This window comes from Thalia democratica, chromosome 8, assembly GCF_965202585.1.
Source record: "Thalia democratica chromosome 8, ktThaDemo2.hap1.1, whole genome shotgun sequence".
NCBI lineage: Eukaryota > Metazoa > Chordata > Thaliacea > Salpida > Salpidae > Thalia > Thalia democratica.
In genome coordinates this window covers 12,949,276-12,974,430 of record NC_139172.1, presented here as the reverse complement: position 1 = coordinate 12,974,430, position 25,155 = coordinate 12,949,276, and the positions used below count along the sequence as shown (strand labels likewise).

General features: G+C 25.4%; 1 protein-coding gene across 3 annotated transcripts in view; it reads left to right on the top strand.

Annotated features, from left to right (window-relative positions):
• The first annotated feature begins 1,256 nt into the window (after window positions 1-1,256).
• LOC145842678 (cilia- and flagella-associated protein 44-like) overlaps window positions 1,257-25,155 on the top strand; it is a 58,886-nt gene continuing 34,987 nt past the window's right edge. For 2 of the 3 annotated variants that reach the window (XM_082950151.1, XM_082950153.1), the window contains exons 1-14: window positions 1,257-1,362; window positions 1,782-1,834; window positions 3,338-3,487; window positions 8,410-8,493; window positions 10,256-10,358; window positions 12,454-12,587; window positions 15,688-15,770; window positions 15,990-16,161; window positions 18,076-18,183; window positions 18,498-18,617; window positions 18,818-18,922; window positions 20,719-20,919; window positions 23,068-23,178; window positions 23,766-23,960. In XM_082950151.1, coding sequence (XP_082806277.1) covers window positions 1,335-1,362; window positions 1,782-1,834; window positions 3,338-3,487; window positions 8,410-8,493; window positions 10,256-10,358; window positions 12,454-12,587; window positions 15,688-15,770; window positions 15,990-16,161; window positions 18,076-18,183; window positions 18,498-18,617; window positions 18,818-18,922; window positions 20,719-20,919; window positions 23,068-23,178; window positions 23,766-23,960 — 1,647 coding nt within the window. In that variant the 5' untranslated portion in view covers window positions 1,257-1,334. Of the gene's footprint in view, window positions 1,363-1,781; window positions 1,835-3,337; window positions 3,488-8,409; window positions 8,494-10,255; window positions 10,359-12,453; window positions 12,588-15,687; window positions 15,771-15,989; window positions 16,162-18,075; window positions 18,184-18,497; window positions 18,618-18,817; window positions 18,923-20,718; window positions 20,929-23,067; window positions 23,179-23,765; window positions 23,961-25,155 lie in introns of all 3 variants that reach the window. The other variant, XM_082950152.1, reaches the window with a different exon arrangement.

The following is a 25,155-nucleotide window of genomic DNA, read 5'->3' as shown; positions in this document are numbered from 1 at the left end:
TGTTATAAAAGTGATTAACCTCCCTATGCCCTTAACAGCATATGCCTTTTTTTTTGAAAAATTAAACTGGAGTTTTTAGCTTTATGATATTTACAGCAAAAACTTTAATAAAATTTTTATGGTCTTAAAACAAAATTCAGTGTTACCTTCAATAAGAATTTATTCTTTCAAGAATTTATTTTACAAACTAAGTTTTGGTCAAAGACCTCGTCAGTACTTAAATAAATCTATTATTTTCAGTGCTTAAATAAATGAATAATATTAAAATTTAATTTGTTTAGTTTTAAAAGTAAAAATTTTGAATAAAAACTTGTTTTTATTTTAATTTAATTGTTTAAATGCTATTTTCAATGACTGTCACATATTTTTTTATATTTATTGAAGCACTGACAAGGTCTTTGACCAAAATTTAGTTTGTAAAATAAACTATTGATGAATAAATTCATTATTTCTCCTCCATTAGTTGAGATTTCTCTATTTATCTTCAATATAATGGTTTGCTCAATTTTTATTGACACCTAAAAGAATTAAAAAAAGACTTTTGCAACCAACAATGTTTTTAGAATACACAATATCCATTGATGTATGTAAATTGTACTAAGTTAAACCTTTTAGTTATCACAACTATTGTGATATTCAGTAGATTTTTCAAGTATAATCAAGTTGTAGTTGGCAATTTTTTTCAAAATGTTATAAAACAGAGGTTGGAACCCTTTGGTAAGTTGTTGGACAATGTTTGTAGAAGTAGTTGCTTGTCTGCTGCACTATATAGACTGGATCCATAACTATTTAAAAATAACAGTAGAAATCAATATAAAAATTGTATTTTGGATAAAATAAACAAAAATAATGTATACACTACAAAATATTAATTTTTAAACTAGTAGTCTAGTTGTAAGAATAACCAGAATTTATTTTTTTTTTTCAAAAAAGTATGTTTCTATCAGAAAAGTCTTTTGCGTGTTGCAAATTTTACTTTGCAAATTGCAGTTTGCCAAACCCTGTTATATAGTTATCCTTTTGCAAAAAAAAAATATGAATAATAGATTTAATATGTATCAACTTTGTTTTTTAAAACTCCTTTCTTACTTATAAAAAAGCATCACTTTCAAAAAATTCATAGAAGTTTTAGAAAAATTTGACCCCAAGTACAAATTTGCATACCTACTAAAAATTAATTTTTTGATTTGCTCAAATTTGAAATCTTAATGATAATAATTTTTTATAACTATACTTATTTGTTTGACAAATAAAGTTTTAGATATGTATTAAATTATATATGAAAAAGTAGTGCAATTCAAAAGACTGAGATTAAAAAAATTTCGAATTGAACTATGGAATCGCAATTTAAAAGAAATTCAAGTGAGTAAAAAATAAAGAAAGTTCTAACAAAGCTTAATTTCAGTTATATAATTTTATTTGAATAAGAACTTTATGGTAACTGATGATCTCATTAATCTCATGGATTGCCTGATTGATACATTATTTTATGAATAAAATCGTCAATAAATAAGTTTGTAATATAAACATTAATAATTTTAACCTTTATATCAGGCTTACTCTTGCTGATCTTTTAATCATCCTGGTTGTTTTTACACAGTTCTATTTTATTTAATAGCTCAGTAAATTTTAAAAGCATATTACCATCATGTAAATTCTACTCTAAAAACACTTAATAGCAAAAAACATTATTCTTTTTACTTCACTTGAAGTATAGAATTGTGTAACTATGTTTCTGTTTTTATGTAAAAGTTTAAAACTTATAAATATTATTAAAACAGTTTCCTTAAGCCGACAGGATACTTTACCTGAAGATTTCTATTACAATAATGAAGTATGTTGAATTGCTTTTATTTGTTAGACTAAACTAATACTAAACTTAAAATATTAATAAGCTAAGCAAAATGAAAAGTATAAAATTACAAGTTTCTTCTATTTAAGTGTTGTGTATTTTTTAATACTAATCTATGTAAACTTAACAGTAATTTTACATTCAAAAGTAAGAAACTTTCTTAGGAAAAAAAATTCTTGAAAAATTGTATGCATCCTTATCTGTAGCCTTAAAAGATTTCAATTTACTAAATAAATTATGAATACAACATAAAAAAAATTTGCAAAATTTTTATTCTTTTGATTAAGAAGCTGTTGAAAAAAAAAACTAAAATAAGGTATTTTAAACAGTGTTGGTGTTTTTTTAAGTTACTTGAATAGTTTTCATTTAAAAATGTTGAAGAACTTAGTTATTTTGTATTATGTTTTATACTTTAAAATATACCTCTTAATAGAAAAAAATTATAAACAAAGTTAAACTTATAGTATATATCAGAAGTTAATAAAATTATATTGACAGAGGTTTTAATGTCCTGGACAAGGCGTTAAAAGGTATCTGTGGTGTGGAACTTAATAACCAAAAGGTTTTGAAGTGCACCAGGTTGTAGGACCTAATATTTTGAGCCTATTTTTGTTGTTGTTTATTAAACTATAATACAGCTAAACATGCTCAAGTTCTCAAAATTTATCAAGAACTACAATTCTTAAAATTTTATAAAATATTTTTTAGTCTAAAATATGTAAAAGTCACCAGTAATGTGTAATTTTTTAACTGTATGAAATTAAGTTCTTAAGAAATGTCTTGTATTTACTTTTAGTTCTTAGTATAAGTTACTTCACTTTATATTAAGGCTATAGAAATAGACAAGATATTTTTTACTTAACAAAATATAACGTAAGTTCCGATGTTTTAGTTTGGTTTAATTGTAAAACATATAGAGATTTCTACTTCAAAGAAGGAGAATAAATATAATTTTTATTTAAATACCACTTGCAACTTAATAAAAGTTAGTTTTTAATTTTCAAAGTTTTAACATGTCTGTTAACATACTTTAACATAGTTTTTATGAAACAATATTTAAACACTATAATCTATTATTTATATAAATTGTTTATTAAACAACAAAAAAAAAACGCTCAAAATGTTTTGTCCTAAGACCTGGTGCAGGATAAAACCTTTTGGTTATGAGTCATACACCACGAGTACCTTTTTTGCCTTGTCCAGGGCATTATATTTACATTAACATCTTTTTTGAACTGTTCATTGTTACAAAAAGTAGACGTTTAATGTTTTTTAAACCATTAAAACTGAACTTAAGCCTGTTTTTGTTTACGTAGTTACATTGCAATAGTTTTTGTTTATTTTGTAAGCTCTTTAAATAGAAAATAGTAATAATTTCCTAAATAAGTTTATGTAAAACCATTTTGAGACAATGTATTTGTTTCAAGTTTTGTAGATATGCTGGATTGTGTTTTCTTCTAAGCTTATTTGTTTTGTTTTTTTAAGGAATATCAGTCAAAGCCTAACGTCACAAACGATTCTGGTATACCATTAAATTTATTAAAGTTTTTCCATTCATTTGGTTATGATTGTACGCGTAGATCTAATCTGCATCTTCTTAAAGGACCTACACTTCTGTTTGCTTCTGGTACCTTGGTTAGTAATTTAAGTTTTAATTCTAATAAAAATATAACAAGTTTTTAACTGTATTCAAAAATTTTAAGAATAAGTAGTTTTTAAAGGATGTTTTGTTATTAGTTATATGCTGATTAAATTACTTTTAACTTGATGTCAATAAAACTAGTATTTGCATAATAGTGTTGTGAAAAGTCTGTAAAGTAGTAAAGTAAATGTTTATAAATATTGAAAAGTGTATAGATAAATGTTTTATTAAGCAGTTGCCTTAATATAGTTGAAATGAGTAGATATTGAATTTTTTACCCTGTTTTATGCATCTCAACAAATTAACAGTTTAAGGTTCCTTAACACAGAATACTGAGTAAAACCATACAACTTGGATTTAGAGTTTTTATAACATCTATGTTATATTTAAAAATATATTCTTGTATTTACAATTTTATCATAATAACAACATAAAACTTATGTTTGTCTATGTTTAAAATTATTATGTGATATAATTAATGTTAATAGTTTAATTTGCTTATTTTATCTTGTTACCTTAAGTTTAAATTTTACAAAAGTTCAACTTTAAAAGTTGTATGTTTCGTTTTACAAAGTTTATTTTTTAATTTGATTTTTAATAGTTTGGCTCATCTTTTATTTAATCGTTTGTAATGAAAACGATTTTTTCATAGTGCTTATAAACAGTCTTTAAATGGCAAGGTAAAATATTCTACTTAAACTGCTAGAAAAAGGTAACACTAGGTTCAGGATTTATAACTTATAATTGAAGTATTTCAATCGAATTGTGAACTTTTGTAGTTTTATTTTAAGGCCATAGGGGAGTAACACATTTTTTTTACATGTTGATCTTGTTTTAAAGATCTTTAACTTGACTAGTAGTTACTATTTATCATTTTGTAAAATTCAAAGTAGTTTCTAAGATATGAGGGTACAAAATTGAAGGGCACAAAAAGTCCCTTATGGAAGAACCAAAAAAAAAAAAAAAGAAGACTATTTCATAAAAGATCTGTTTTCTCCTACAGTTTTTAAGCAATTGTTCTATAACTTTTTCAGATTATTTTAACTAAATAACAAGCATATCTATTAAACAATTATTTGAGTAAAAATAAAACTTGTTACATTTTTTTATTTTAGTCAATTTTTTTTTTACAACTTAAGTTTTTAATTGTTACAGTAGGATTTTTTATAAATACACGAAACATTTCCTGAAAATTTTAGGGTTGTTGACCAAAAATGAAGGGGAAGTTATATTTTTAATAGACTTTTCAAAATTCTTAGAAAATCAACGATGATAAGTTTTTCCTTCATACGTTTGTATTGAAAACTTTTTACACAACTGACATTATCTCAAAAATTAATTAAGGCCATAGGGGGGGGGTCCACTTTGTTTTTTACAACTTGATCTTATTTTGTAGAATTTAATCAGAGCTATCAGACACTTTTAACCGCTTAAAAAAACTCAAAGTATAAGATATAAGCGATCAAAGAAAGGGCGTTCAATAGGTTCCTTATGGAAGGCGAAAACTAAAAATGGAAAAAAAGACTATTTCACTAAAAATCTATCTCCTCCTTCATTTTTGAGTAATCTTTCTCAAATTTTTACAGAATGTGTATCATTAAACTTTAAAGAGATCTATTGTAGGAATTTTTTAAATTTTGAGTAAAAAAAAAATTATTGTCAAAAAACTACCCTTTTTTTTAGTTTTTTGTGGATAAAATTTTTATTTTTTTAAATTTCAAAAATTCCAACATTCAGATTCTTCAAAATATTAAAAGAAACATTTCCTGAAAATTTGAAGTCTCTAGGTCAAAAAATGAAGGAGGAGATAGGTTTTTAGTGAATTTTTAAATTTCCGAGAAAATTGACCCCAAAAAATTTGCGGTCCATACGTTTGTATCGGAAACTTTTTACAAAAAATAAAATATCTCAAAAGTTAAATTATATTTTTGAATTCTATAAAAACAGGCTTGTAGTTTGTATTTAAAGCTTTCATATAAAATCCAAAATTTTTTTTCGTAAAAAAAAAAGTCGGACCCCCCTATGGCCTTAACAGTTTTTTATTCTGTTTAAAGTAACATATAGTATATAGTTATAATTTTCATATAAGGTCTAATGTTAATTTTTGTAATAAAAATATTGAACTTTTAACAAGTTTCTGAGTCAGCTGGGCGCTTTTGTTTATGATAAGTTCTCATTGTAAAATATTCACATTATAACCACTGACCGATGGCTCGGTCGTAGTTAGGTTAGGTAATTGTTTGTTCTGGCTGTTCGCCTTTGTTTGTGACCGCATCATGCGTTTTATGTCTTCCATCGATAAGCGTTTGGACGACATGAAATATTAATTAATTTATATATAAAACATTATAAAACATTCTAATGGAACGCTTGTTAACTTAAATGTATTGAACTTACTGCTAAGCTAATGTTACAAAAACAACTTTAAGTGAATGTTGATTTATATACATCAAAAAACAAAAACGATTATGTGATAAAGTAGCGTGATGCAGTTCTACTACAAGTGACTCGAGGTTTTCTTAAGCTTAGTGACTGTTTGCTGGCTACGACTTACAAAACGTGAACGATTCTTCTATCCTCTGCAGTACTTCTAATCCCTTGGCCTGTTCCGTTATCAACAACCCGCACAACAACCCAAACATCCTTTTAACATACTAAGATAAACTCATTTATTTTTTTACTCTCTTCTCTACTTACTAACGTCACGCTCAAAAGCCTTTCTGCAATTTTCCACTTAAACTTATGTTAACTCCTTTGTTTTAATTTTTCACTTAAACTTATATTTGACTCCTTCATTGTACTTATAGAAACAAGTAGTAAATTACTACTTGTTATACTACCCTTCCTACCTTACTTAATTGTTTTGTTTTATTTCTGAGTACTAATATCTTTGAATCTTTTTCCAAGTTCTATCTTTTGAAACAAGTAGAAGCTACTACTTGTTATAACATATAATGAATACGAGTTTTTACTAAAATGTTTTAATTGTGAAGAATTATCACAAACCTACCTTGCCTAGATTTTAAGATATTTTAGAAGAGTGAAATACAAAATTAATAAAATTTTTAAGGTTTTAAAATCTTTCTATAGTTTTTAAAAACAAAAAAAAAAGTTAAGAAAGTTAAAATGCAATTTAAATTTACAATTTCTGTAAAAAAGTTACTACTTTCCAGTTTTTTAGTTTTTATACTACAACTAAAAACCTTCAAAACTTCGTTTTACCTTTTATTTTATTAAATTAAACTTTAATATATAGTTTTGAAACTTAAAAAAAAGAAAAATTAGTTTTTTTTTATTGTTTGGTTTTTTTTTAACATTTAACAACACATATTTTATAATAAATGAATTATTGTAAAGAACTTTTGACCAAGATTTATCAACAAAAACTATTAGTAAGAATAGATAAAATTAAGTATATTATAAGCTTAATATTACAAAAAAAAATTAAAATAAGAAGTGATGTAATAGTCAAAGGTTTAATTTGAATTTTTAACTAGCTTAAGAGCAAGAAAAACTTTAACGTTTATTGGTAAAAAAGATTAAACTTTAAGATTAAAATCATACTAAAACAAATTAATAATTAGAGTTTTACAATAATAAATTTAATTTTATATAAAATAAGCACACAGTCATAAAACTATTTAAAAAACTTTAAGCCTAACTTATTAGTCAAACTTTTTCTGTCATAAACTTGGCTTCTAGGATTGTATACATAAAGATTCCAGAACACGTAGCTAAAATAAGTTATCAACTCGCATCATATATTAAAACTGAAAAGTTTGCCTATTTGTAATTACTGGCAAACTCATGATTGTCAACTAAGTGTTGGCCGGTCGCAAAAAAAAAAAATTTTTAGCTCTTTCCAGAAGACCGTTAATCCAGGTTTTTAGGACTTTTGGCACATGTTGATCAATCTGTAAGTGAAACCGTTGAGACGCTTTTCCCACGTAGTTACTTAACACAGTGACAACTAAACTAGTAAAGAATGTTGCTTTTTATCTGGTGGGAGAAACGTCTTAAGTAAATTCTACTCCGAGTGTACAAAATCGTTCTTAAGTGTACAAAGTCAAAAAACCTAGTTTATTTTCTCAGAAATTTTTTTCAAGAACTTCTCAAAAATGTTTCCTAGATAAGGAAGTTTTAGGTAAACTGGACATTTCTTACAAAAAATTTCAGACAAATTTATTTTTTGAAAATATATTTAGTTATATAAAAGTTAGTAATAGACTTTTTATTAAAGTAAGTTTTATGAAATTTCATTGATTAAAATTTGTCTGACAGTTTTACATCTTATTGTGAACTTAAACTATTATCTAGATTAAAATTAAAAGTATGTACTAAGTACATACTTTGTTATCAATTTCAAGAAAATTCATAACTTGAGTAAGGTATTTTTAATAAACATATTAAAAAAAAAAACGCAATAGTTTAATTAAAAGTGTATATTATCACACTACAAATATTTACATTAAAAGGGTTGATATGATTTTTTAATACTGTTTCCATATTAATTACAATAAATTCTTTTTATAGAACACTTTATTTTAACATTTTTAGTTTTATTTGATACTTACAGCTTAATTTTTTAAATAAGCTGTAAAATCATTTAATACGCTACAAACTAAATTAACTTGAAAAAAATGACTTTAAGTTTTAAGAAATTTATTTCTATAAAAGTTTTAAAAAGTTACTCAGTGTTAGAAATTCGTTTTTAGTATTTTTTTTATGGTTTTCAATATTTTTGTATCCAACTTTAGTCCGAGTCAAAGTATGTTTTCATAAAAGTTCAAATTGGCATTTGTTCATAAGATATTTAGGAAGTTTATCTCAAGTAACATTTTTTATAAAACGTGAAAACTGTAGAAAAATTCCAGTTATGCTAAATAACTAAGTTATGATATTTTTGAATTTTTAGGTTCATCTAGTTAATTTAAAAGATAACGAGGAGCACCATAGATTTGTAAGAAGCTGCAGTGGTTCAGGAATTGGACATGTAACTGTAAGTCTTTTGTTTTATACTTTTCGAAATTTTTTAAGTAGCATTTAAGGTGAGTTGATCCTTAGGTATTTATAGTTTGATCATATTTCTAAGTAGTAAATATACCTTTAATTTTTTTATAAATTGCCATAATTTACCATATTTCATTTTCTAGAGGTTTTATTGTTTAGTTTTTTAGACATAAACATAGTCAAACAACTAGTCCTAATAGAATAAGTTCCAAAGTTATAAGTTTTAAAAGTTTTAAGTTGAATAATGGCAACTTGTTTGCCACATTATTGAACTACTTCAACCTTTTTACATAGTAAAGCAGCAATATAGTAGAAACAACGCATTGCTGTCAATTGTATTTCCGCATGCAGAAGTACTGATTTTTTTAAAATTTAAAGCGAATAGTCCACTAGGTTAAAGTGGTTCTACAATCTTAGCAACCTTGGCAGAAAATATATAAGAAGCTTTTGAAAGAAGGTTGTATACTACAAATAACAGCTCACACTTAAACCTTCATAATAACAGCTTGTTGTTAGTCAGAACAGCTGTCGTACCACGGTATCGATTTTACTTTTTCCCCCTAATCTCAAACAGGAGGTTGAATTGCTGCTAAAATTAAAAGTAGAAAAGCATAGTTTTTGTTAGACTGGTCAAAGTAGTCACTTTCCTCTAGTACTGCCTAATAGTCCTAAAACTCAACTGTCTGAAAGTTATGTTCCAAATGATTTTTTATTGTTCTATTCCACGTTTGAAACAGAAACAGAAAAGCGAGCAATAAGATTCAATTGATAAATAGATTAAGACAGAAATTAAAGTTTGTTTTTGGTGAAAAAATTTACTTTAAAAATATTAAAAGCTAAAAGTTTAATTTGGTGCAACCAAAGCAAGAAAAATACCCACATCTCGCCAGGTTTGTAAGGAAGTATCTTTCAGTACCTCCATTTTCTGTTTATTCTGAAAGGTTATTTTTTGAAGCTGGCAGCTTGTACGAGCAGAAGCAAAGTCGATTGCTTCCAAAGACTTTTATTTCTTCATCACATCTTAAAAAAGCTAGTATAGAATAGTAAGAAACCTAAGCCTTTGTCAACAAGTAGCCTCTCTTAGTTCGTTACTAATCACGCTACGCGTGCGCAAATAGCTGAAAAGATTTTAGGTACAAGTAAACGTACTCGAGAATGTAATCCTGAGCTAAATACATTACATGACCAACATTATGTGTTATCAGAGAACGCAAATGTAGTAGCAGAGAACTATGAGGATACACATTTAAAGCAGCATTAAACAATTGTTTTTTTAATAGATGAACCAAACAATAAATATATGCTAAAATACTGACGTAACTAATATTTTATGAAAAATACTATGTTTAAGCAATCAAGCCAACTATTAAACATGTTAAAACTCTTAATGTTCTGGTGGTTTTTATTCGAACACATTAAACATATTTTATAGTAAAAAAAACGCCAATATTTTAGTAATGTGTATGCCTACATATTTTTAAAGATGCTTCACTTCCACTTTCGATACTCCTTAGCTTTAAGATTTATTTATTTAAAAATAGATTTTAGAGTCAAAGAAATAAACTGCATCTTTAAATAGCTTCTAAGTAATATATAATTGTTTATAAAGTTATTCGTTACTTTCTATTTAAAAAAACTTTTAAGCTAGCGTTTACCTTATTAGATATTGTTTAATTATAATCAAAATAATTTGTTGAAGTTTATCAATTTAAATTTTTATTTTTGCGTTACTATTTCAAAAAATTTTACAGGTACATCCTAGTGGAAATTATTTTGCAGTTGCTGAAAAAGGAACGAAGCCTAATATTCTTATTTATGAGTTTCCTAGTTTAAAACTCTTTCGTGTATTAAAAGGTTTATTCAAATATCGTAAAATATGTACTATTTTTAAATAATTATATGTACGTCAAAATACATAGATAATTTTGTTCGCGCGTTTTTACTTTTAAAAGAAGCATAAGTGAAAAGTTTTATAAACAAATTAATAACATAGTTTAAATCTCTGAATTAGTTAATCATTATTTGAAGCAGCTAAGATACTCTGCAAAGCATTTATCAATTCTATCTATTAAAAAAGGACAGTTTTATTTTAGACTTCATTTTTTTAAGTCATACTACATTCATAAACTTTTTAATAACGGAAAAATGCGTCAATTGATTAAAGTTTAGCATACTAAAAAAGTATTTTTGCTTTTTGATGGGTCTTGTTTGTGTGAATTTGACGTCCTACCACATTAGTTTTGCACTAAAGCAAACATAGTTCTTTATGGATAAAATGTTTCTTTTAGTTAACTCTTACTCTTTACTAAAAGTTACTTGTAGAACCACTTGTACAGAAGTAGTCTTTCGCGGGTCGTAGATATTTAAAACTAAGGTATTAATCAATATTTAAATATATTGTAAAGCTAAAATAAGATGATAAATTAAGCAATAACAGAGCACTAATAAAGAGCATAATTGTAAGTATTTTAGCTGAAAAGTACTTTGCGGGTCGCAGTTTTCCGACTCCTGCTAAAAACTCTATAAGTTTTAAGTGTAGTAGAGTTGTAGTAATTTTTTTGCAAAAGATAATATGTATTTGTACATTAAAAAGATAGTTATTATCTATAAAGTAATTTATAAAGAATTTAAAGGTTTGATTGCTATTAATATGTAACTAGTTTTCTAAAAGGTTTCTGGTATAAACAAATTATAAATAAATTTTTCAATTTAGCTTAATAAAATTCTAAATTAATTTTTAAAAGATTATCTCATGTTAGTTTCTAAAAATGGAGACTATATGTTTTAAAAATGGGAATATTTAAAGTTTTATATACATAGCTAGAAACTTTAAAATAAACAAGTATATCAATATGTTAAAAGTTTTAGAAGTAAAATGCATCCTTGTTAATCCGGCTATGTTGGGCAAGTTTTTTTTTTTGTAACTATGGTTAGATTAGTCTTTGGCCTAACACGAACAATATTTCGTTTATTTAATAATTCACTATTTTTACATTATTTAATGAATAAAATAAAACGTACTGTAAGTTTTCCGTTAATTTAATTATTATTTTTTCTTAATGAACCAGACAACTAAAACAGACAAAAAATAAACGATACAAAACTTTGATAAAGCTTAAAATCAATATCACCAAAATTAATCGCACTGTTAACAGGACTAAGCAAGAGTACTAAGTGCTGAGCAAGATCAGAAAACTGTAGAATGCATAATAAAAAACCGTTTTCATTTACTGATCGAAAATTATAAATCCTAGCTTTAAGCTTAAAAAAAGTGTTAGAATTATGACGTTACTATAAACTGCTTGGATTAAGTTAAAATTTTGTGCTGTCTTTTAATTTGCAATTGATTTTACTTTTAGTTATAAAAATTAAAGAAGAAATAAATTACAGTTAGCAAATTGTTTTTATTAGGGATTTTAACTATTGAAATAAAAAAAAATTAGCTGAATTTTAAATCTAATTTTTGACTGAAACCGGCCGGATAAGCCAGGATGTACTGTAAGTTTAATTCATTTATTCAAATAAAAAGCAGTTATCAAAATAAGTCTATACATAATAACTCTTAAAGTTGGTAAAAATAAAACGGTGAAGTATAATTGATTTCAAACCGCAAGAAATGTTGTCATTTTCAATCGGAAACTGTTTTACGAAAGTTTTTTAAGCATTTAGTTCATATTTTATCTTTAAAAACATAAATAATTTATAATTTAATTTTATAAGATATTTATCAACACTGTAAAATGCATATTATAATTAAGATTTAAATTAACAAAAAATAAGATATAAACTTGTAAAAATTTGTAATGAACACAGAGATAGAGCCTGTTTCAATTTTTTCTTAGTATTGTTGTTAATGTGCAGTATTTAAACGTATTTGAATAACTTTCAGCTTGAATAATTAGTTTAAAAATAATTTTTTACTGTTATTTTAATTCTGACAATAAATTAGGTGGAACGGAACAAGCTTACTCATTTGTGGATTTTAATCCTGCAGGTGATTTGCTTGCTTCAGTCGGATGTGCTCCTGATTATATGTTGACTGTTTGGAGCTGGAAGCATGAAAATATTATGCTTCGTTCTAAGGTTACCACAGACACTTTTTTCACCTAACTTTAATAATAATTCGTTTAGTTGCTATCAATAATTACCCATTCAATTTAAATTAAGCCTTTCGTCATTTTACTTTTTGTCTTTAATTGTGCTTAATTTAAAGGTTATATATTCTACAAAAAAAAAAAAAAACTGAGAAATATTACTGAAGAATATTTATTACCTATAACAAAAGTATAAATTTGCTGGTTTATTGACAGTGCTAATAGCTATAACCCTTACGTTTATGAAATCGTTTTGCTTATTGGAATAACTTGCTTGTTATTAGATATCTGATGCAAAAGGTTAATATTATAAAAATAGCTAGTTAATATTTCGACCTTCAATGTCTAATGAACTTCACGAAACGACCAACAACCTCAGCATCCGAAACAACCTCCGACCGGTTTCGTCAATATTAGGAATCCTCAGGCACACATGGTCGCAAGAAATAACTTTTGAATGTAAATCAAGAAGTTAAAGTATATAATTACTGAAACGACCGTTTTAGGGTAAAAAAAAACTCAACTTTACCCACAAACAATCGCTTCAGTACTTATGTTCTTTAGTACCAATTTACAATTTATCCTTATTATTAACATTTATATTATTACTATTATTTTTGTCATGTATAAGATGCGTGTTAAATGTTATCTTAGTGAAGATAATAACAAACATAATAATAATAATAATGATAATAATAACGATAAATTGTATATTGGTTCGACAGGACGCCATTTTAAAGATAGGTACACCGGGCATAAGTATACTTTTAAGCATGTAAATAAAACGAATAGCACAAGATTGCCAGATTTCGTTTGGCAGTATTTTGACAGGTATGGTACCAAACCAGAAACGGAATGGAGCATCCTTCACCACGCCAACAATAACATCAGTAGCGCGAGCAAGATCTGCCAAATATGCAACCTTGAACGAATGGCAATTTTAGCAGAATGTAGTAAATGATTACTCAATAAAAGACGTGATATTTCAAACAACTGTGTACACAACCGACAGTTCTTCTTCAAATAACACCTTGGCGCTTTCTCACCTTCCGTATTTTTCATTCACTTTTCACGTAAACACACACATTCACTTAATATATATTAATATAACTATATATCTTAAGTAAAATATTGTTGTATTCATTTATTATTTATATATATATATCATACATGTCACTTTCTATTTTCCGACATTTTATATATTCATTTTATCCTCCAACTATAATTTTTCACATCTTTATGTGTTAAGTTCCAAGTTTAATTGGAAGCCTGTATTCAAATCACAGGCAAACCGTGCTTTTTTACCTACTACGCTCAATAGAGCTAGAGGTTTTTAAATGCAGGTTTATACTTAGCATATGACCACCATTGTTTTATGTTCTACATTTTAACTTTCATATATAAGATAGTTTAATTAATAAATATTTAAAATATCTGTATAGGATTTTTAATTTAAACACCCGACTGCTCCTTTATAAAACAACAATCAATTATTTTAATAATTATTATATACAATATATATGTAATTTAAGTCATTGTGATTTAATATGTCGCTGTAACTTAATTATCGGTCAGTGCTTTGTAAGTTTAATAACAAGTTTTTTTTTTGTGCTTTGTTTTCTTAAATTTTAAATTTTTACATTTAAACTAAATCTGTTTCCTAATTGTATCTAACTTTGTTTTTGTTATAATTTAGATTTAATCATCAGAAACATTAAATATATAAAATATACGTTATATCAAGTTCCTGTGACTTTTATTGTCTTTACCGTTGTTAAATTTTATTTATTCACTAATTAATGGTTGTTGTTTCGCTATTTTTTCAAAATAGATTACAGACTACTTTTCATACTAAAGCGCTTTACTGCTATCCCAAACATAAAAACTAAATTAACTAACTTAACAATACAAATTAAATAGCTGTCTTAATGTTCATATATACTGTGACGTAATTATTGGATGTATTTTGTTCAATCATTGGCAACGGTAAAATAAATTTGAATTAGTTATTCTTTCCATTAAAGTAAATGGTTTGTTTATATTATGATTTGTTATTTTGTTGTGTATACTTACAACGTTATATAAAGTATGTTTACTTTACTTAATTTAGACTTCATAATTACAAATATTATATAGTTTTATAACAGTCGGATTTAACATTAAATATTTTACCTATTATTAACTATTAACCTTTAAAAATCTGTAGAATTTATTTTATTTTAATAAACACATGTATACACCTACTTTAGCTTCTATTCTTTTATTACAGTATTTATTTTTTTACAGAACCCAGTTGAAGTGTGTTGATTCGTTAACACACAGAAACATACGTTGGTGCAATAAAGGAAGATTACTGTATAATTTGTTTTTATTTATTTTAATATAATAATTTACTTCTAAAATGTAAAAAAATAAAATTATGTAAAATTATAAAATAAAGTTATGTACTAACATATTGTAGGTGTTTTTAATAATTCATTATGTAATGTATAATAATAATAGTCGAAAATTGTATTAAAACGCTACTCAATAGTAGCTTAACCTACCAATACGAAAATGAATTGCATATATTAGAATTCAGTATTGTAACTAGTAAGTCTTTTCTAATGAAGTAGTAATTGTTAATACTTTTTACATAGAGCACGTGATTTTACGTCATATTAAACACAATTATAAATTTAAAATAAGTATTAAAAACCTTACTAGTAATTAACTATTTTTTTATTTCAAAAAATATATTTTTACAGAACTTGAGTAATAATAAAAGTACAAATTAACTGTTTTATTTATTACCAGGTTTTAGTGTAGAAAAGTTCTGATCTTTTCAAATATTATTAAAACAATCTTTAATTATTATTAATTAAAATAAATTCTTAAATTATTATTTTTTAAATAAGCTCTTTACTTTACAGTAAGTAGAGCAATATTTTAGTTAAGACAATATTTTATAGTATCAAAACTTGGAAATAAAGCATACATAAACTTTTTTAATAACTATGGCTGTTACGTAATAAGTAAGTTCTTATTCTATAATGCTAAATTGTTCTCTTATTATTCAGTGCGTAATAGATAAGAAAATTTAACTTTAGGCCTTTTCTCAAGATGTTTTTCGAGTAACTTTTGCTCCTGATCACGAAGGTTTTCTTTGCTCCTGCGGGACTAGTCATATAAGGTTTGTTTTATTTTAAACTGAGTATAGGTGTGTGAATTCTAACTTAGTATTTTATATTGTGTTTTTTTACAGCGTATTTTTATCAACTAAATTAGTAAAAAGATCTTAACTTGTATCAAACAAGATTAGATTCAAACAGAAAAAAAAAACTTAACAACAATTAACACAAACCTGATATTTAGTAATTGTATAATTACATGTTTGTAATAAAATTTGCAGATTTTGGAAAATGGCATGGACTTTTACAGGCTTAAAATTAAAAGGAGATATAGGAAGATTTGGAAAGACGAGTTTGTCAGATATCGAAGGATTTATACAACTGCCGGATGGTCGAGTACTATCTGGTAGTGACTGGGGAAACATGTTGCTGTGGGATGGTGGCCTAATTGAGGTAATTTAATACCTACCATAATTTTTTTTGTTTTAACGTCGAAACACTTTCTTTTCATGAACTTTTTAAATAAACAAAACACTAATTTTAGTATTTTAAATTAAAATTGAACGTTTTTTTTTGTATTTAAGTTCTTTAATTGTGACTAAAGGTTTATGTACTTTTAAAGATTAAAAAACAAAAGTTTTAGTAGACCCAAGTTAAGTTTTTACTTTATAAAATCAGTTCTTAACTATGTTATAAGTATATTTAGTAAAAAGGTGTCAGAAATGCACGAGTTGTTTTGCATTTTAGTTTAATCCAAAAAGTCTAAATTTAAATTGAATTAGCAGACCTTTTTTTACTATTGGAAAACAACGTTTTGATTAAAAAATTTTAATGGTTCTTAATTAAAACACTTAAAGCTCGTGCAAAACTGAGGCTCGTGCAAATTTGACACCTACCTACCTTAGTTATTTTTAACGAAAGAAATAAAAAAATTGCAACAAGTGTAAGATTAAAATAATCAATGCAAAGCTTAGAAATACTGTAAAATTGGACAACAAGACATTCTTGACAGACTGGCTAGTTGTCCTGTTTTACAAAATTTTTGATTATAAAAATACTTAATGATTGTTTTTTATTCTGCTTAGGGCTATAGATTTCAGGTTTGGTTTGAGACACTTGTAACAAACAACTTACAACTATTGAATGTAACTAATAAAATGTACTTTTAACTTAAAAACTTGTAACTTAAATTACAAAACAAAGTTTTGAAATTTGTTTTTAAAAATTAAAATTATACGTATTCACTAGCCGCTGCAGACTTCGTCTAGGAGAAATTTTCAAAAAAAAACGTAACTTTAGTGTCTACAATCAATTTAAAAGCCAAACGCGGCTTGAAATGTTGTCGCAAATTTCTCTAGGTCGTGGTCGATATTTTTAAGCAAGTGCGCTTTGCATTTGCGGGCGTATTTCTATTCTAAAAAGTAATTTACACGATTTCACCGTAGGTTGAAAAAATACAATCAAATTCAGAGAGATTAACTTTACGTCTGCTGAATTTACTAAACAATATAGTCTCGATTGGTGAGCAACTTCTGTTGCTCAGTCCACGCAGTTTCTAGTCGTTGTACGTGAAGAAATCGTTCCTTCGAATCTAAGCATTGATTTCAGAACGAGCTATCGAGAAACAAAAGTTACCCATACTCATAAACTTCCTTTTAAGCGACCTGACTTTAAATTTGTATAAGGTGTGAGAGTTCTTTTGTAATCGTTATTTGTTTACGTTGTATAATAAAAGTTGAGTGCTTAACCGTTAATTGTTTATAATTATTGACTATTTTAGCGAAATAATAAGTTTTATACTGAATGCTTATTTTATTAGGCTAGACTTTAAAAAGTTTCTCATATAGTAACTTTAAGTGAATAGAACCTAGCTTATTTCTATCGGTAGTATTAATCTCTGATACCGATTACGAGTACTAGTAGCAAAAAGTTTAAGCCGTTGTCAGCTGCCAGCATCTTTAAAACAGTAACTAAGCGCGCTACAAATGCGCAAACAGCTGAAAAGGCTCTGGGTGCTAGTAAACATACTCGAGCAAGTAATCTCGAGCTGACTATTATATCTGACCAACACAATGTTTTATCAGACGACCCAAATGTGTTAGCAGAGGATTATAATTAAAGTAATAATTATTTTCTAATAAAATATATTTTAATTAGACCGATACATTTAAGTTATGCTTTATAACTAAAAAGTTTAAATTTCTCGAAAACAAAAAAAAAAAACTATTAGTAAAAAATGTTTTAAATTTTGATTAGTGTATTTACCTATATTTGAATATTATATTACTTAATCTAATTTTAATACATTTATAACACCTAATGTTTTCATAATTTTTAAATATTGCGTCAAATATATATTTTATCCAGCTGGAAATAGGACGTAAGGGCAAGAATACATGTCATAGCGGTCAAATAATGCAATTTATCATTGACGAAGGTGAATTGCTTACAGTTGGGGTTGATGGCTTTGTTAGAGTAAGATTTTTTACTCTTTATAAGTATAAATACTAAAAAAACTTGAAGTTTTTTATCCTTAATTAAGGTTATTACATATATGTTTGTTGTTAATTTTGTATAAGCTTGTTGTTACTGCATTGCTACATTCTGCATAAACTATATTAATATTTTAAAAAACAATATACTACAAATTTTGTTTTTAAATTCTTATTTTCAAATTTTACTATATATAAGTAGTTCTATAAACACAAAGTTTTCTTTTTTTTTTATTAATAATAATATTATTGTGTTTAGTTTAAAACTAATTGTCATTAGATTATGTTGTGAAGTAGGTGTGGGAGATGGAAGCTATTGAACACGCTGACACGACAAACGAACATGGTAAATTTTTGATTGAACCAATGAATGAGCTAGAAATAGGAAAAGACGTCTCGTTGATGAGAATTGTTAAGGTTTTAAAAACGTGTATTAGTTGTAGTACTAGCAATAATTATTGACTCAAAATTTCTATTAGAAAAAAATACTTATAATTCAGTATATTTATAGCATCTGGTAAATCTTGATAAAGTTTTCCTTTCACACTTAATTTTTCTGTTTACCGTTACAGAATTATTAGTAAATTTTTTTTTTTAAGTATTAATAATGTTGTTAGTGTACAGAAGATATAGACTCATCTATAGAAGACGGCATGTCTATCTGGTATGCGCAAGATGCAAATGGTGGGATTTGGAAATTAGATCTCACATTTTCACATACAGTACGTATTTAAGCTTTTAATATAAACTGATTTGTGATGTACTAAATTTAGTTATAGATTAATTCTTGATATGTGTATGTAGAAGTATAAATGTTTTTTAAATTATTAATCTAATATTCTTTAAAGATAGGTTAAAATAAACTTTGTTCAATGAACTACAACAAATTATTTAACAATAGTTCCTAAAAAGTTGATTTTGCTTTACTTGTATACATTAAGCATTGTGTTTTTTAGACTTTAATTTATAGTTTTTAAATAATCCCTTACTAATTTATTTTTATACAAACTATTAATATCTTATTATTTTATGTTGATATGTTGATACAATCATCCTAAGATATTATACAGATAGAAAAACTTAGTATAATTGTAGGTATTTTTGTGTTTATGTTGTAATAAATATATATTAATTTAAGCATAAATTTAAATTATAAATATTTTTAATAATACTTGAAAAATACTGTGAATGTATTTTGTTTCATTTACAATATACAAGTCAGGCTAGTCCTAGTACAGTCTTTATTTAAATTCTATAATTTAATTTATTACCTTAATGACCTATAAAATATGTCTTAAATATTTTAGTATTGTTATAATTAGTACTTAAAACTTTAATAAATGTAGACTTTATTCTAAAACACTAAAAAAAATATTTTGTGAGGGGATACTTTAACCTTTAAATACCAATAAAGCAATAAACAGATTGTAGTTGAATTTAATCGACAGTATTTTGGTTTAGTTATTCAATTTTACTCTTTTAAATCTTGAAAATGACCAATGAAGTGTCTAAAATTATCGATTAAACTTAAATTAGTCTGTTTGTTTTACGATTAGTATTAAAAACTAGAATATACATTTGAACAGAACACAAAATTTTAAACAAGTTAAATTAGTTCAGTTGTTTACATTATGATGCACGTAAACTTAAATGCAATATAAGTAAGATTTATAAATAATTCGCAAATCGGTCCAGGACACAAGTCGATTGTTTTTACTAGTGATTTTTTCCCCTGCATCAGTAGATACAAAAAATAAATTAACGATGGTTTAAAAATCTACCAGTAAATCAATATAAGTAAGAAATGTTCGTTATGTTATTTTCGCGAAATTCAATATTTTTTTTTTCTTTTTGACAGTCTTATAATAAGAAAACTAGGTTGCAATTACAAATATTTACATAACTTAAGCTTATTTCAAGTGTAACAATTAAGTTTCTCAAGTTGAATCAAAGGAGATAAATACAAGTTTACAAATTTACAAATTTATTTATAAAAAAATGTTTCACTCAGTTAATCAATGAGATTATGAGATTCTCATTTACAATTAATTTCATATCCAAATAGAATTATAATTTTTAAATTAAATAAGGATTTAACTGTAACTGAGGATCTTATTAATCTCGTTGATAAACTGTGTGAAACAATGTTTCATAAATAAGTTTGTGAATTAAAAAAAAACTTGTACTATAAATACTTATTTAATTTACAAAAGGTATTTTATATTTCTATGGGTTAACAATAGTAAGCTAACATACAAGAATTAGTTCTAGTTTTATTTATGTATAAGTTTTAAAATCATAAAAATTATAAAGTTACTTGGAAAGGAAAGCTATATATTTTTTAACGTACTCTGCAACATTGTTTGCAAAAAGATTGTGTGTAGGTATATCCTTTTATGATAAGCTATTGTACTAAAGTTTGATATAACAACTAATAGTTTTACTTTTTATACTCTACTAATTGACTGAATTTTTTGACCTTTAAACTTCAGCTGATGAGACAAAAAATTAAAAACAGACAAAGCAACCTGAAAAATTGTACTCTTTCACTTCTGGGTCAGTATTGACCTTAAAGACATCACCGAATTTGAACTTGATGGCAACTTCTGGGGATCAAAGTTTAAATGTTTACGACTTTAGATCTGGGGAGCTTGTGTGCTTTTATACTTCACCTATTGCAGATAGCAGAGGAACTTGCATGAGTTGGCCTCAAAATCTGGTTTGTACTGTTTTGAGAATTTATTATTATAGTTTTTTATATTTTTATAGTAACGTATTTTAATTGTTGAATTTTTTTTAGTATGTCTTAAAAATTTATATACATGTTTATTTTAAACAAAATTTAAAATTTAAGGATAGAGATAGATATTTTTAATGTTGTATACTTTTTATGTATAGTAAGTATTTTTAATGAATAAAATGGTATTATCGTAATAAACGTTTTCTAATCACAGGGTTGCCACTTTACCTGGAAAAACCTGGAATTTGACAATTTAGTCAAAAATAACCTGAAAAAACCTGGAATTTGAGAAAATTTGAAAAAAAACCTGGAATTTTGAATAAAAATCATTAAAAAAACCTGTAATTTTAACAATTTCCACATGTTCAGTAGTAAAATTTCGATTTGACTCAAAAAATCTATCATATAAATAAAAAGTTTTTGTCAACATCAAACATTTTTTTTATTAAAAAACATATTTCAAGTTGCTTTACTTTATCTTTTCAATGTTTTTATACTATGTAACACAGTTTCTTACCTTAGACTTAACTTTAAACTAAAAATAGACCTAAAAATATGTTTTTTTAAATCCTGGAAGAGATTTGGAAAACCTGGAAAAATTTTTGAAAAAACAAGTGGCAACAAGTGTCAATTACAACATTTTTTAATAACAACTATAACTTTTGAATATTTTGGTTTTGGTACTGGTTTTAACAAAAAAAAATTAAACATAACTCACTCATTTTCGAAAAAAGTTTATTAATTAATTTCGTTTAGTGCATCCTCAGAATAATATTGCTAAAAACTTTTGTTATTGTAGTGTAATTTTACTTATATACAATGAATTTGAAAAGTCCAGCTAAAAATAGTTACGTCATATGGTATAAAAGTCTGTTTAGAAAAATTTTAAAATAGAAATGAGTTAAACTAGGCTAATTTGAATTAATTTATAAGACAAAATTGCTAAAACAAAAACATTTAAAATAGTATAAATTTTTACCTGAAGCCAAATTAAATAAAAAGCACATTACAAAATATGACAAAAACAACAACAATAATACTACTAAAAACACGCTATTTATAAAGTTTTAAATTGTAAAAATCTCTTTGTTTGCAAATTTTGGCTCGCGAGTTCTAATAAACAAAGATTCTAGAACTGATAGATAGAACTATAAATATAAATAAAAAAAATCTTACTTATATAAAATCTTTTTTTTTTTACAAAAAATATGATTTTTAAGTCATTTTAACCTTTTATGTGAGTAAAAGAAGCAGATAATCGTTGTTTATTGAATTTAATTTTGTTCTTAAAAAGTTAAAGAAAAGTAAGTATTAAGTATATAAATCTCAAAAAAGTATAAAAAGGTTTTGGGATAAAAACGACGTCATTTTCAAAATTTTTAACATAAGTTTTAAAAATACTTTTAAGTTAAGTTTTAAAATTAATACTTCTGATAAAAACTGTATAAAGTAAGTTTAGAAGTATAGGTAGATAAAAACATTTGATTTTATTTTAGTGTATTTTTTATAAAATTAACTAAATAAGATCTCTTTTATGAAAAAATAAGTTGCAAGTATTATTGTTAACTTTATTTAAATGTAATGTATACTTTTAAAACCTGCAAAAATATTCAAAAATGTTTTCTTGTGTTTATATGCTAAATATTCTTAAGAATTTTGTTAGTATAGAAATTTTGTTGTCATTTTATACTTTAATATTTATACTTATTTTCAAACTATTTTAATAATAACACTGGATAGTATTTTAAGAGACCTAAAAATAAACTTAAAAATTTCATTAATACAAAATTACTTCATTTATTTTTAGATTTTACACATCATTATGATGGAGTACTTTTGTTTTAAAACTTAAAAAAAAAATTACACAGTACTCTTTCTTTATTAAATCAACACATGTTTCTGTGTGTTAACTTCTGTTAGCAAGAGTACTATGTAAATTTGTTATTATATTCTAGTTAGGTTCATCGCTAGGATCTCTATTAGCAAACGATTAATTTTAAATTTTGAATAGTTTTAAAACTTTAAAAATATATATTATAAAAAAACTGTTACTTTTTAAATGATTTTGGTCAACAAATGAACACAAATAAATTTAAGTTTACAAAAAATTTAATTTTAACCTTATAGGACATGGAACTGTCTGGAAAGACCATAGTTGCTGGTTTTACTGACGGAGTTGTCCGAGTGCTTAGTCTTAATGTAGACGCACAAAAACAATTTGAATTCACGCTTAAACAGGTTTGCTGTTTTTCATAATTGTAGTAGATGGTAGTTTAATTGCACTCACAAAAAAGTTGTTTACAATTTTAAATTTAGTTTAAGATACTTTTTACTTTAATTTATTTTTTTAATTATTTTGATAGATTTTATCCTGATTTATACAGATTTTAATAAGCTATCACTTTGTGTACACATCATACTGACTTTTTTAAATTCTTATAAATATCATCATAAGATTTTTTTAGCTACGTTTAGTTTTAGAACAAAATTGTTAAAATAAAACAATTCTACATATCTAAATTGTTTGCATCGATAATAGTTGTCTATTTATACCCTGATATTACATTAAACATAAACTACTAGTTTTTGCGAAATACAGTAGACTTTTAAATACTACAGAATATATCAAATGTTCAGAATTATTTATTTAAAACGCTTTATTTTAAATGAAAGTAAGCACAAGCTATAAGATATAGCACAACATTACAACATCAACTAAAATATTGCTTATAAAATTAGTTAAATAAGAACGATTAAACATCACTTTAAGCTTTATTCCAGTAAATAATTGAACAATTTGATACCGATTTTTATCTTTTACACAGGCCATCAAACCTCACTCTTCTGAGGTAAAATGCCTAATTTTTAACAATGAAGCGACAAAAATGGCTACTGGAGGTGCTGATAACACCGTTTTTTTGTTTGATGTTGTTGTTGACTCGGATAATTTAATACAGCCTATAGGATTCGTTCAAGTTGAGGGCGCTGTCAATTATATGGAATTTGCTCCTGAAAGTTTTGTAAGTTCTAAATAGTAGTGTTTTCAAAAGGTAATGTTTAAATCCCGATTTATATATATATATATCTAAATTGTAGAGTATAAAGTATACTCAATAAAAAAATTGTAAAACTGTTTGTAAAGTTTGTTTTAAAGTTTATGATCGTTTCACATGCTTGTGTGTTACGAATACATAACAAGTATATATTTTCTTTATTTTTCTTCAACTTTCACATCGATACATTCATTAACTACCTGTTGTTATATAATATTTTTATACTACAAAAGCACAAAAAAGTTGATGACATGTTAGGGAAGTTTAAAGAAGCAAAGTATTATTATAAAGGGTTGCCACAAAACCTGGAATCCTAGAAAGCCGGAACTTGACATTTTAGACTAAAAAAACCTGGAAAAACCTGAAACTTGATAAATTAAAAAAAAAAAACTGGAATTTTAAACTATTTTTCCGTGTTAAGGAGTAAAACTTTGATTTGACGCAAAAAATCTATCACATAAAAAAAATCTCTGAAAAACAAACTAGGTCTTTTACTAAACACAAATATATTTCAACAAATTTTTATCAGTGTGGTACAATTGTTACAAAATAAAGAAACTTTTAAACTTATATAGCCTTATAGCTGCATCAGAAATTAGTTAATCGAGCAAAACTTAAAACAAAAAATATTATTAAAACTCTAAATAAATATGATTAAATATAACATAGGAGCACTGATTAACTAAACAAGGATAATGAAGAACTAAAGTCTTACTGCTTGCATATTTTTGGTTTATTTAAATGAGTGTATATTGCTTAATTTTGACCAGGTCAAAAATATTTACAGCTTCTTAATACTTCAAAATTCGTTTCATTATATTTTTCCACAAAAGGGATTTTTTATTTAAATTTTCAATGATGTTTTAGATCTATTCATTGCATTTGAAGTTGCTATACTAATTGTCTTAGACTGATTGTTATGTTCTCTTAAACACTTTGGAATGTGCTCTTTAGTTCTAGTTTCTAGGTGCCTAGAGGTTTGACCAATATAACTGTTTGAACAACAGCATTCAAACGTGTAACCACACTACTTTTATGCTTCTTAGATATGAGGTTTTTCTTTACCTTTAGGACTCAATACAAAACTCAATACAAAAAAATTTAAAAACCAATCTAAGGATTAGGATATCCGTTCTTTATTAGCATTTCTTTTATAACATTA